We start from the raw sequence: 14,011 nt of genomic DNA on the forward strand, positions 1-14,011 counted from the left end.
AAAAGGAGTTTGGCTTTGAAAACAAAGTCTCTTATTTATTACATAGTTATAAAAAAACTGAAATGGTTTTATATTGGAAACTTCTTATGTTGTGTTGTATACATGGAAATGTTCTTTTTCGTATTTAAGTTCAAAATAAATAAATATTCTAAAATTTAAAATTAAAAAAGAAAAAACTTCTCTTGAGCCCGTATCTCTCTGTGGTTACATTCTAAACCTCTCCCTTCACATGTCAAACTGCTAGAACATCTAAACTTGCTGTCTCTTCTGCCCCTTAACAAGCACTCATTTCTCAAATCCTAGCCATCTGGCTTCAGCCCTCCTCACTGTACTGAAACTGCTTCTTCAGTGTGCCTAATGACTTCTTAACTGAGCATCTCTTCTCAGTCTTCACCTCCCTTGGCCTCTCTGCAACTTCTGATACTTTTAACAACTTCCTCTACCTAGACCCTCTCTCCATCTTGGTTTCTATGACCTCACTCCCTCCTATTTCTCCTGACTGATCAGTTTTTCTCCTGGTTCACTGTGTCTCTCACACTCGCCAAGCCTGAGTATCACACTCCACTCCCTCTACCTCCCCGGCTCTGGCCTGAGTCCTTTTCTCTATATTCTATCTCTTGCTAGTGTCACATTCAGTTATAACTCCTAAAGCTATACATCCAGTCCTGATCTCTCAAACTCCAGTTCTTATCAAATACCTGCAGAATATTCTGTGCCCACTCTTTCCCCACCTGGCCCTAATCATTCTAAGTCTCTGCCTTTGAACCTTTCTTGACTTTGCTTTCTTCCTCCATCTCCGCCCCTACTCCCATTCCTCATCCCCTCCATCCCATCCAATCAACTGCCAAATCCTGTCAATTTTACTTCTACAAAATACTATTAGCATCCACCCAGCTCTCTCCATTCACATGGTCACCACCCCAGAATAGGCATTCATCACCTCTCTTGCTGACTACTAAAACAGTTTCCTAAACATTCTCCCCATTTGCAGCTTCTCCCCTCTTTAATCTGTCCTCCACACTACTACCAAAATATCTAAGGTACAGGTCTGACTATGTTATTTCCCCACTCAAAAGCCTTCAATGGCTCCCTACTGTCTTTGGATAAAATACCAACTACTTATACCTTGGCATTTAAGGACATTAATATGGTTCCAACCTACCTCTCCAGTATTATTTTCTCTTTACACATTCTATGTTTCTGTTGGGCTGGACTTAACATTCCATCTTTGGCCTCTGTGTATTGGTGAAGGCTCAGAAGGCACTCTTTGCTTGACTCTACCATTCAGAATCTCCATTTTTCTTTAAGCTTCCCTGATTCCCTCTTGATATTACCTTTAGTTATTTATCTCTACTGCTATCTCCTAAGAAGAGTGAAAGCTCCATGAGGGTAAGGAGTGCCTTACTTTTGTTTCTGTCTATGCCCCACCACAATCCCTTACACATTTTAGGTGATAAATAAACATTTGTTGAATTTAAGTGAATAAATATACCATGATAGTCCATGAAATATTTTCATACACATTATATCATTTGCAACTCTAATTGGGTCATCTTATTTACAGAAATATACAGTTTTAATATACTTTAATGTGATGTACTTCACATCTGTTTTTGTTTGGGAAAACACTGGTTAAGTTAAATACATATTTTAATCAATTAGGTTTTCCTTACATTTATTCAAAATAGAATTTTACCTGCTTCTTAATAGCATAGTTTTCACCATCTTCAGCTTTCATTTTTTCAACTTTTTCTTCTTGTTGTTTTGCTTCTTTTTCATACATCAATTTTTCTTTGACCAACCTATAAATAAATGATATTTTCTTCAATAAATCAGTTTCCTTTTTCCTACAGAAACTTGTCATAGCTAGAAAACACAATTTTGAAAACACCACCACAGATTCTTAAAACATAAACCAACAGAAGAAACTAGTTTGGGAGGGTGGGAAGTACAGTGGTCTATTGTGGCTGTAACCGTAATCAAGATAAATTATTGCACTTATATTGTGTGTAATTGATTACAAAGTAATTAAAAAATCTTAAATTTGAATTAAAAGTCTGTGCCCATTATATTTTAAAACTGTGATTTAATTCATCTGTGCACAGTATAATCCCTTATGACATAAAAGGATGTTACCAAAGTTAGAGGGAGAAGTTTAGGGGCACAGAAGTTGAGCATGGGATTGGGAGAAGGCAGTATTGACTGTCTTCATGAATGGACATGACTGAGCATATGGTGATAAACCTCCTCCATCTCAACCAGGATGTCCTTGGATAATAAGTGTATATAGTCCTCCATCTCTGCATTAACAATTTTTCTAGTTTTATAGCACCTAGGGAAAAAAGCTTATGCTCCACTAGCATTTGTTTTCAGGAATCCAGGGTTACCTCTAAGCCACAGTAAGGCAATAGGCAATGCATTATATGAATTGAAAGCAGAGTCACAACACTTAAATGCTCTGCATTTTAATATATGAACTACTTAAAAAGCCAAGTATGTTTTTCGTAAAGTTAGACACAAGTTCACAGATCCTCTGAAATCTATCTATGGACCTCATGGTTAAGAACTTCTGTATTAGATCATGGGCAAAAAGAAAGGTTTTTTTGAGGGTATAGGAAGAAGGAGGAAATGTTGAATACAGATTGATTCTTTCACATACTTTAATAAAAATGAAATGATACAGCTCTGGCCACTTAAACAGCTCAGGGAATAATTTTCCTTATAAGAAGAAAAGGGGGAACCTACCATAGTTTTAACATTTAGATATGTGCCTTTGCAGTTTAAAAAAAAGTAACTAAAGAAAAATGACTTGTGATTAATCCATTTTGTTGTTAATACTAATGATATAGCAACTTTAATATTTATAAAGCTCTTTATGTATATTATAAAGGATATTCCTAGCATTGTCCTTTTCCCTTGGAAATTCTTGTAACTTATTAGATCCATCTGGGACCAGAGCAGATCCCAGGGATAGTCCTGGTCCAGATCCAAGTCTGCTCTCTAGTCTTTCCAGCCCCTGAAGTTTAAGGAGGTCAGTGTATTGAATGGCAACATCTTGGGTAGTAGGCAAAACTACTCAGTAAAAAATAGTTCACTGCAGGACAACTGGAGAAAGGAAAGATGGAAATACTAAATTCAGTATGCTGCCTGAAAGAACTGCATTATTAACTTGAAATATAGCTATCTGGAAGCTTAATTATACAATGGCAAACACTGTTTCGAGAGATTTGAAAGGGACTACATAAATCTGAATTTTTACTATTGATGCCTAAATAGCTCCAATTTCATTATTACGTGATTTTAGATTAGGAATATTACATGGCAGGGGTTCTCAATCTGCAATCCATTAACTTGATTCTTAAAATATTTTTATCACTATATTTCAGTATAAGTAGTTTCCTTTGTAATCCTATGCATTTTTATTTTATGCATTTAAAACTATTCTGAGAAGGAATCCTTAGGCTTCACCAAAAGACAGCCAAAGACGTCTATGACACAAAAAAAGTCAAGAACCCCGACACAGTAGATCATAGTATTACAAATTTAGGGCTGGAAGGGCCCTTTAGAGGTTACCTAGTCCATTTACTTCATTTTACAGATGAAGAAATTGAGGCCCGAAAAGTTTGGAGAGAATGGTGAACAAGGTGTTCAGGGACTTAAATTTGAATCCCGGCTCTGCCATTTTACTAGAGCAAATCACTTAACCTTTTAGGGACCTGTTTCCTCAACTATAAAATCTGAGTTGGACTGTATGACCTATAAGGTTCTTTCTAGTTCTAGCTCAATAATTCTGTAAGTCACTAGCCCAAAGTCACACAGAGCTGACAGAGCTGGCATTTTAACTGAGGTTCTCTGACTCCAAACCTAGAATGTTTTCCCACACATGGGATTTTCTTTTTTTTCTTTTTATTTATTTATTTTTTTTGGCAACTGGGGTTAAGTGACTTGCCCAGGGACACACAGCTAGTAAGTGTCAAGTGTTTGGTCTGACGCCACATTGGAACTCAGGTCCTCCTGAATCCAAGGCAGGTGCTCTATCCACTTCCACACCTAGCTGCCACCACACATGGGATTTTCAAAGAACCTAAGAAACCAAAAGTACTTCTGTGATCCCACAGTCCAACTCCCATATTTTACAGAATAGAAAACTAAGGCCTATAGAAGATACATGACAAACTCAATTTTTTTTTCTCCCCTGCCCCCTTCTTTTTTCCTTTTGGTCCAGAACTGTGAATTCATTGGTCAAGGAAATGCTGTGGAAACATCCTTTACTTACACAGATCTATAGCTGTTCTGAAAATGACAGTCTTAGTCTGTGGCTACTGAAAAATTAAGTTGTTTGCCCAGTCACAAAGCCAGTAGTATGAGAGAGAGAGAGAGAGAGAGAGAGAGAGAGAGAGAGAGAGAGAGAGAGAGAGAGAGAGAGAGAGAGAGAGAGAGACAGAAAGATTTTGAGATTTAAAGCTTAAACAATGCTTTCCTCACAACAAATCCTGTGAGACAAGAGCTATATTACCTCTATTTTAAAGCTAAGGAATCTGAGGCTTTAAGAGAATAATGGCCACAGCTAGTAAGTAATCTAAAATGAGATTTGAATTTGTGGCTCCTGATTCCAAGACCAGCAAATTCTTTTTTTCTAGAATATGCCAAACGCACATATTAACAAATTCTAAATATTCAAAGAGAACAACAAAGAAAATAATCATTTTCACTACCTAATACTATTACTGTAATTAATATTGAGGATAAAATGGGTCTGTCTCCTAGTGATTCAATTTTCAGGGAACATCAGCAGTAGGATATAGAATTGATGGGAAAGAGAAATAATCAAAGTAGTAAAGCTTTGAAATCTGGCAAATTACGCTAAGAAGTTCAATAAACAGCACTCTTTAGTCAGTGAAAGAGAAAAGTGGTATTTTCTGTTTATTGCTGGTTTCGTTTTCTCTTAAAATCCTTTATCTATCTATCTATCTATCCATCTATCTATCTATCTATCTATCTATTTGCAGCCTTTTTAAAAAATAATTTTGAGTTCTGAATTCTCTCCTCTCCAGCACCCAATCCACCGTGCCACCTGGCTGCCTCTGTGATCTCCAGCCCTTCCCCCACCCACTGAGAAGGTAAGCAATATGATACCAATTATACAAGTGAAATAATGCAAAATATATTTCCATATTAACCTTACTGTAAAAAAAAAGGAAAGAAAGAAAAATAAAGAAAGTGAGAAAATTATACTTCAATTTGTACTTAGAGTTCATCAGATCGCTCTCTGGAGACGGACAGCATTTTTCATTACGAATCCTTTGGAACTGTCTTGGATTGATTTTGATATTGATTGGTGTAGCTAAGTCTTTCACAGTTAATCAACATTACAATATTGCCGTTACTATGTACAATAATCTTCTGGTTCTGCTCACTTCATTTTGCATATAAGTCTTCCCAGGTTTTTCTGAAACTATCCCCTTAGTCATTTCTTATAACATAATAGTGTTCCATAACAATCACATTCCACAATTTGCTTAGCCATTCTCAACTGAAGGGCATCCCCTCAATTTCCACTTCTTTGCACAATAAAAAGAGCTGCTGAAAATATATTTTTTGTACATATGGATCCTTTTCCCTTTTCTTTGATCTCTTTGGGATACAGCCCTAGCAGTGGTATTGCTGAATCAAAGGGTTTGCACAGCATTTGTCATTTCTGATAGGTGTTAAGAGTTGTTTTAATTTGCCTTTCTCTAACTGACAGTGATTTGGAGCATTTTTTCATATGATTATAGATAGCTTTAATTTCTTTTTCTAAAAACTGTTCATATCCTTTGACCATTTATCAACTGGGGAATAGCTCTTATTTTTATAAATGACTAGTTCCTTATATATTTAAGAAATGAGGCCTTTATCTGAAAAATTTGCTATAATTTTTTTTTACATTACTTCATTGTCTAAGTATATGTAAGTTTAGCCAAATGTAGTTTCCCTGATTATCTTTTACTTAGATCAATTTTTGCTTTGTCTGAGGTCATGATTGCTACTCCTGACAAAAAGTATAATTTTCTTTTTTTTTTTTTAAATTAATTTATTTTGATGTATCAACAATCACTTCCATATGCTTCTGAGTTGAAAATTTTTCTCCCCCTTCCTCCCCCCCACCCTCCCCAAGACAGCACACAATCTGATACAGGCTTTACATTTACATACCCATTAAACACATTAGTGAAGTTGTAAGTAAAAATTAAAACCAACAGGAGGAGCCATCAGAAAGATGAAACAAAACCCAACAAAAGGGATGGCGATTCGACTTCCATAGTTCTTTCTTTGGATGTGGACAGCATTTTCCATCCTGAGGCTTCTGGAGATGTCTTAGATCCTCATAATGCTGAGAAGGGTTCAGTTTAACAATCTTAGTCATTGCATAACGTGGCTGTTATTGTGTACAAAGTCCTCTTGGTTCTGCTCACTTCACTCAGCATCAGACCATATAAGTCTTTCCAGGTTTTTCTGAAGTCAGCCTGTTCATCATTTCTTATAGCACAATAGTATTCCATTACATTCATATACCACAACTTGCTCAGCCATTCCCCAATTGATGGGCATCCTCTCAATTTCCAATTCTTTGCCACCACAAAAAGAGCTGCTATGAATATTTTTGTACATGTGGGTCCTTTTCCCATTTGTTTGATCTCTTTGGGATATAGTCCTAGAAGTGCTATTGCTGGATCAAAGGGTATGCACATTTTTGTAGCCCTTTGGGCATAGTTCCAAATTGTTCTCCAAAATGGTTGGATCATTTCACAACTTCACCAACAATGTATTAGTGTTCCAATTTTCCCACATCTTCTCCAACATTTATCATTTTCCTGTTTTGTCATGTTGGCCAATCTGATAGGTGTGATGTGGTACCTCAGAGTTGTTTGATTTGCATTTCTCTAATCAATAACGATTTAGAGCATTTTTTCATATGACTATAGATGGCTTTAATTTCTTCATCTGAGAATTGTCTGTTCATATCCTTTGACCATTTATCAATTGAGGAATGGCTTGTGTTCTTATAAGTTTGTCTTAATTCTCTATATATTTTAGAAATGAGGTCTTTAGCAGAGAGACTGGTTGTAAAAATTCTTTTCCAGTTTTCTACCTTCCTTCTAATCTTAGTTGCATTGGCTTTGTTTGTGCAAAAACTTCTCAATTTAATGTAATCAAAATTATCCATTTTGCTTTTCATAATGTTCTCTATCTCCTGTTTGATCATGAATTCTTCTGTTCTCCCAGTTTACTTATGGTATCAGCCTTTACAAAAAGTATAATTTTCAAAACTGCAAATAAATTTGCTAAAATTTAATCCTTCTCTCTTGCTCGCTAAATAGGCCTTTTTAGACACAGATATATATAGATGTAGATAAGTCAATCTTTTATTATATCTTATATTGTGCCAGACACTGTGCTAAGTCCTACAGATACAAATATAAACAAGCAAGAGAGCCTACATCCTAAGGGGGAAAGACAATACATAAAGAGGTTCTGGGGTTTGGGGGAGAATACAAGCCAGGTGGTATGGTGAGAAGACACCTGGGAAAGTGGCATGAAGGTCTGGATCCCCAGAGCTAAGAGAACCAGCAGCACAGTCTAAGGTTTTAGGTGAGAGGTAGATGAAGTTGACGACAGAGATCAGGCAGGATGGTGAGAAAGCAGAGAAAATCCTTTAAAATATCATACTCTCAAATATACAACTATATATTTGTATATAGTACATACATGTTCTCAAATAGGAAATGGAAACTAAAAGCTAGAAGAGGCTATAGCCAAAATTCAATTCAATTATTCATATTCAATTCAAAACTTACTAGTCAAATCAAGATTTAATAGAATTTTGATTGTTTAGCTACAATTAGAGCAAGCAAACATTTTCTTCCTTTGAGGGAAAAGGAATAAGCATTTATAGAGTGCCTAGTATGTACTACCTACACTGTGCTAAATGTTTTACAGATCTCATTTGATTGTTCCAACAACCCTGTGAGGGAGATACTGTTATTATTATCATTTTGACTGTTGAAGAAACTAAGGCAAAGAGAGCTTAAGTGACTTTCCCAGGTCACACAGCTAGTGAAGTAACAGGCAAGATTTGAACTGAGATCTTTGTGGCTCCTGGCCCATTGCTATATCTACTACACCACTTTATATGTGTATACACTTTTTAAGTCTTTCTTAAAATTCAAGGATCCACTGATGTGGGTGCCACCTCCAGTTACCCAGACCACAATTCCTTTAACTCCTTGGTAGACTGTCTTCATGAATTGGTGCTCTAGCTAAAAATATGACCACCTGGTGGCTAAACCTCATGAGGAACCCCTTCAAACCTGGTCCTTGACTTACCTGGATGAAAGACTTAGGGTCTTTCCAGATGGGAAGGGAGTTAAGCTTGATTAGCATAATCTTTAAGTACAAAGGATCACCTTCATGCTATTATGAAGCATTTGGTATAGGACATGAGAAGTGAACTATAGTAAAATTTTAGAACTTTACAATTATTACACTAAATCTTAAGGTTCTTAATAGACTTTTACCATCTTTGGTGTCAAACTTTGTTTTTGTTTTCTGTCTATCTTCATGTTCCCAGTGCTTAGCATAGAGCATGTGGAATGTGCTTAATGAATCACTGTTGATTTATTAATTCCCCATCTATTTATGGGAGGCAATATAGTACAGTCTAAAGAATGTAGTCTCTGAAGTCAGAGGCCTCGGGTTCAAATACAAACTCTACCGCCTTGACTGTGGCCAAGTCACAAACTCACAAGGCTTCAGTTTCCTCATCTATAAAATTGGAGGTGGGGGTTGCTGGACTAGGCTGCATTTCAGAAGTCCCTTCTGAAAGCACTGTGTCTATGATCCAATTAAAAATTAAATTGATTACTTATATTCTTATCATGGGAAGACAGTGGCATGCTTGGACAGAGAGGGGCCCATAACCCCTGAAAATCTTAAAATGGGATTTAAAAATATACCACTCCTTAGATCAGTGGAATAGATTAGGTACACAATGGAAAGCAATAAATGATCACAATCATCTAGTATTTGATAAACCCAAAGATCCAAGTTTTGGGAGCATATTTGACAAAAATTGTGGGAAAACTGGAAAGCACTTTGGAAGAAACATGCCATAAATTGATATTTCATATCATATATCAAGATAAAGTCAGTGGGGCAGCTAGATGGCGCAGTGGATAGAGCACTGGCCCTGGAGTAAAGAGGACCTGAGTTCAAACCTGGCCTCAGATACATAACTCACTAGCTGTGTGACTCTGGGTAAGTCACTTAACCCCAAATGCCTCACATAAAAAAAAAATAAGATAAAGTCAAAATGGATATATGATTTAGACATAAAGTGTTCTATCATAAGTAAGATCTATGGATAACGGAAAAAGTTGATGACCAAACATGAGAGAGAGGGGACCAAAGGAAATAAAATGGGCAATTTTGATTACATGATATTAAAAAGATTTTACACAACCAATATAGTGAAACAGAATGAAAGAAACTGCAAGAAAAATATTTTTTACACTAAATTTCTCCGATTAAGGCCTCATTTATCAAATATATAAGCAACTGAGTCAAACTTAAAAAACTAAGGATCACAAATGATCAATGGAAATGAACAGGTAGTTTTCAGAAAAAGAAAGTAAAACTACCTATAGTCATATGAAAAAATGCTTTAAATCAGTATTGATTAGAAAAATACAAATTAAAACAACTCTGAGATCCCACCTCACACCTATGATGATCTAACATAACAGAAAAAGAAAATGACAAATGCTAGTGGGGATGTAGAAAAATAGGAACACTGATGTACCACTGGTAGAGTTGTAGACTGGTTCAACCGTTCGGGAGAACAATTTGGAACTCTGCCCAAAGGACTATAAAACTATGCATATTCTTTGATCCAGAAACATCACTATTAGTTAGACATGTAGCCTAAAGAAAAAGGAAAAGGACCTATATATGCAAAAATATTTATAGCAGCTCTTTTTGTTGTGGCAAATAATTGAAAATCAAGAGGATACCCTTCAACCAGGGAATGGATGAGCAAGTTGTGCAATATGATTGTGATGGGACACTGATGTTTTATAAGAAATGACATAAGGGGATGGTTTAAAAAAAAAACCTGGGAAGATTAATATGAACTGATGCAAAGTGAAGAGAGCAGAACCAGGAGACTACTGCACATAGTTAACAGCAATATTGTAATATGTTGACCAACTATGAAAGACTTAGCCACTCTGATCAATACAATGATATAAGACAATTCCAAAGAATTCATGATAAAAAATGCTATCACCTCCAGAGAGATAACTGATGCAAACTGAGTACAAACTAAAATATAATTTTTTCACTTTATTTTTCTTGCCTTTTTTTTTACACAACATGGCTAATATGGAAATATGTTCTGCATTATTTCATGTGTATAACTGATCATACTGCTTGTCTTCTCTTTTTTTTTCTTTTTAGGCAACTGGGGTTATAGCTAGTGTCAAGTGCTTTGTCTGAGGCTGGATTTAAATTCAGCTCCTCCTGACTCCAAGGCCAGAGCTCTATCCTCTTCGCCACCTAGCTGCCCCCTATTGCTTGTCTTCTCAAGGTGGGGAAGAGAAACTGGAGGGAGAAAAGAATTTGGAACCTAAAAATTTTTTTTAAAATGTTAAAAATAAATAATAATTGGAAAAAAATTCATCACTCTGATTACTTGCAGTCGACCCTATCTAGCTCAGGAATCCAAAGATTTACTCCAAGAGTTCTGAGAAGACTCTGGGATAAACAAAATGGGGTATATGGAAAACAGTACAGGAAGCCCCAGGAGGGTCTGGGAGGAATTACTCAGTACTATTTCCAGCAGCAGCCCACACCATCAGCAAAGCTAGAGATCTGCGGTTATAGGAATCTAGACAGAGAGCAGCCTTGGGGAAAGGGGTGAGGTGGAAATCCAGCCTGCACTAACAGCTGGAGCTCAAATACAAATTAAAGGCTAGCTGAAGCAGCCTTGGCCTGTGTCAGGAGACCAGTATGGGAGAAGCCCCTGAGACCAGCAACAGGAAAGGACCCAGGGTAGAGTCTACAATAAGGCCTTGTGGCAGAAGGGAGCCCCTAGACAGATCTTAGAGTCAGTAGTCCTAGAGTCCTTTAAAGGAGGGACCCAGTCTAAGTTATCATATTCAAGAATAGATAGTACCCCACACCACTGACACAATAGATTGCCCTCATCATTCAATTCTAGAGATTGAAGCACAGCCCTCTTTTCCCTGCCCCTGACCTAGACAGTGAGGTAGGTAAAATTAATAAACCAAGGAAAACTCTGACTACCAAGAAGAAATAAATACCCTGGTTTGAGAGATGTCTAAGGGGTAAACCCTGAGGAGAACAGAGATTCCACAAGTCCAGAGAAAGTTCAGAGAAAAATATCCTGGCCATAGGGACTGCAGGAGTATCTGGAAGAAAGGAAAACAAGAGATACAGAAGAGAAAAGCTCAGGAGGCAGAATGGTAAGGAAAACTGACACTTTAAGATAGTGGAAAACCTACTGGAACTAAAAGCCCTTGAAAATCAGGATGGGCCAGAAAGAAACACCAAAACAAAACCAAATAATTGGGGGGAGGGGAATGGTGCAAAGGATAAAAACAGAAGAAAACCTAAGACATACTATATCAAAAAACAAATGACTTGGAAAACAGGTTCAGCAGAAATAATCTAAGAATTTTAGATTGTCTTGAAAATTATGATCAAAGAAAAGTCTGGATAGCTTATTTCCAGAAATTACAAATGAAAACTACTCAGAACTCTCAGAACCAGAAGGAAAAGTAGAAATAGAAAGAATCTATCAGTCACCTCAGGAAAGAAACCTCTTAATAAAAACTCCCAGAAACATAACAGTCAAATTCTGGAACTTCCAGGCAAAGGAAAAAACGTTATAAGTAGTCAAAAAAGAGTTCAAGTATGACGGCGCCAGAACAAGCATCACAGAAAACTTAGTAGCTACCACGCTAAAGAAGAGGCAAGCTTGTAGTATAATATTCCAAAAGGCAAGAGATAAAAATCTTACAATTAAGGACAACCTATTTGGAAAAACTAAGTAAAATTCTACAGGGAAGAAAATGGACCTTTAATGAACTAGAGAATTCCCAAGAATTCCTGATGGGGAAAAAACAAAACAAAACTGAACAGACAGTCTGAAATGGAAATGGCACCAAGAAAAACCCAGAAAATTACCCATACAGGTTTAACAAAAATGGAATATGTGTGGAATCTACTGTTTTCATATGAATACAGGTATATGAATCAAATGTCTTCTCAGAGCCCTAATATCATTAAAGGTCATAGAAAAAAGTAAAAATGACAGGGTCTGTGGGTGATTTTGCTATACTGTTCCTATGAGAACACAAAGATGAGAGCAACAGGGAACTAAACTGGGGCAGAAAGGAGGAAGAAAAGGGAAATAAATGCAGTGATTACATAAAAGAAGTGCATAAGATAAAGAATACACACCCACAGAGGAAGAAGCGGGGAGTAGAGGCATCCAATAAACTTCACTTTCATTTGTATCAGACAAAACAATTTTGAATATATTAAAAAAAAACCCCACAGATATTGCAACAGAAATATACATTAAATTCAAAATGGAAATAGGAAGGGATAGGGACATGAGAGAAGTGGAGAGAGGGCTAAGAGAAGGCAGGCTAGGTAACAGAACAGTCATAGTCATAACGGATTTGAATGCTGGAGAGAGAAATATGAAGGGAAGATTAAAAGGAAAGAAGATAAAAACATGGGATCAGAGGCAGGGCAAAAGCAAGAGGAAGAGCTGCAACAGAGAGAAAACAAGATGTTCAACTGAAAAAATCACGAGTGTCTGACAAAACCTCCTTTTTACCACTTTCTTATTCTTTTCTTAAAGAGGAGTGGGAGTAAAGAAAGGAAAAATTACAAGAGGAATAGATAAAGGGAAATACACAATTAACAATAATAATTGTGAATATGAATGGGATAAACTTGGCCATAAAATAAAAAAAGATAGTAGAATGGATCTGAATCTTTACAATTTATAATTTACAAAAAACACATTTGAAATACAAAGATTATGAATATGAATAAACAAGGGGCTAGAAATACAAAGGGGCTCTGAAATGCAAAGATTAACATACAAATAAATAACGGGCTGAACTAAAATCTATTACATTCAGATAAACTCAAAAAATTAGGTGTAGCAATTATAATTTCAAATGAGGTCATATTCTATAAATGTGATAAAAAGATATAAGCAGGGAAATTATACTTAAAGGCATCATAGATAATGAATGAATATAAATACTTAATAAATGTGTATCTCAGCACAGAACCAAAATACTTAAAGAAAAATTTAATTCAATTGGGAGAAATAGTAAAACTAGTATAGTAGTAGACCTCAATGTGCTCTATACAGACTTAGAAAAATCTAACCAAGACATAGACAATGGATTAACAGCAATATTAAACACATATGAACCAAATGACATAGCATCCAAATTCTTAAAGGAAAAAATCAAGTAAGCTATAGGAGGAAATAGTAAAACTATGAAAGTGAGATTTCAGTTTACTCCTCTCAGATCTAGATAAATCTAATCATAAAGCAAACAAGAAAAAAGTTAAAGGGAGGGGGAGTGTGTGTAACAGAATTTTAGAAAAGTGAGACATGACAGACTTCTGGAGAATATTAAATGGAAATAAAAAGGAATATACCTATTTCATCTGTGCTGATAAAAACCTCACAAACAAATGCAGAAAAGCAGAATTATTAAATGTATCTTTTTCTGATTATAATGCAATAAAATTATATTCCATAAAGGGCCTTTAAAGCAAAGATAAAAATTAACTGGAAACTAAATAACTTACTCTTAAGAATGAATGGGTCAAAGAAAAAAATCATAGATATGATTAATAATTTCATTAAAGATAATGATAACAATGAGACAAAATACCAAAATTTGTGGGATGT

At 35.9% G+C, this 14,011-nt stretch overlaps 1 protein-coding gene across 1 annotated transcript in view; it reads right to left on the reverse strand.

Moving 5' to 3' along the window:
• TBCA (tubulin folding cofactor A) overlaps positions 1–14,011 on the reverse strand; it is a 97,430-nt gene that overhangs the window by 12,366 nt on the left and 71,053 nt on the right. Inside the window, exon 2 of the mRNA XM_020998456.2 lies at positions 1,697–1,802. Coding sequence (XP_020854115.1) covers positions 1,697–1,802 — 106 coding nt within the window. The remainder of the gene's footprint in view (positions 1–1,696; positions 1,803–14,011) is intronic.

Source organism: Phascolarctos cinereus, unplaced genomic scaffold, assembly GCF_003287225.1.
Source record: "Phascolarctos cinereus isolate Bilbo 61053 unplaced genomic scaffold, phaCin_HiC Scaffold_4;HRSCAF=312, whole genome shotgun sequence".
Classification (NCBI taxonomy): Eukaryota; Metazoa; Chordata; class Mammalia; order Diprotodontia; family Phascolarctidae; genus Phascolarctos; species Phascolarctos cinereus.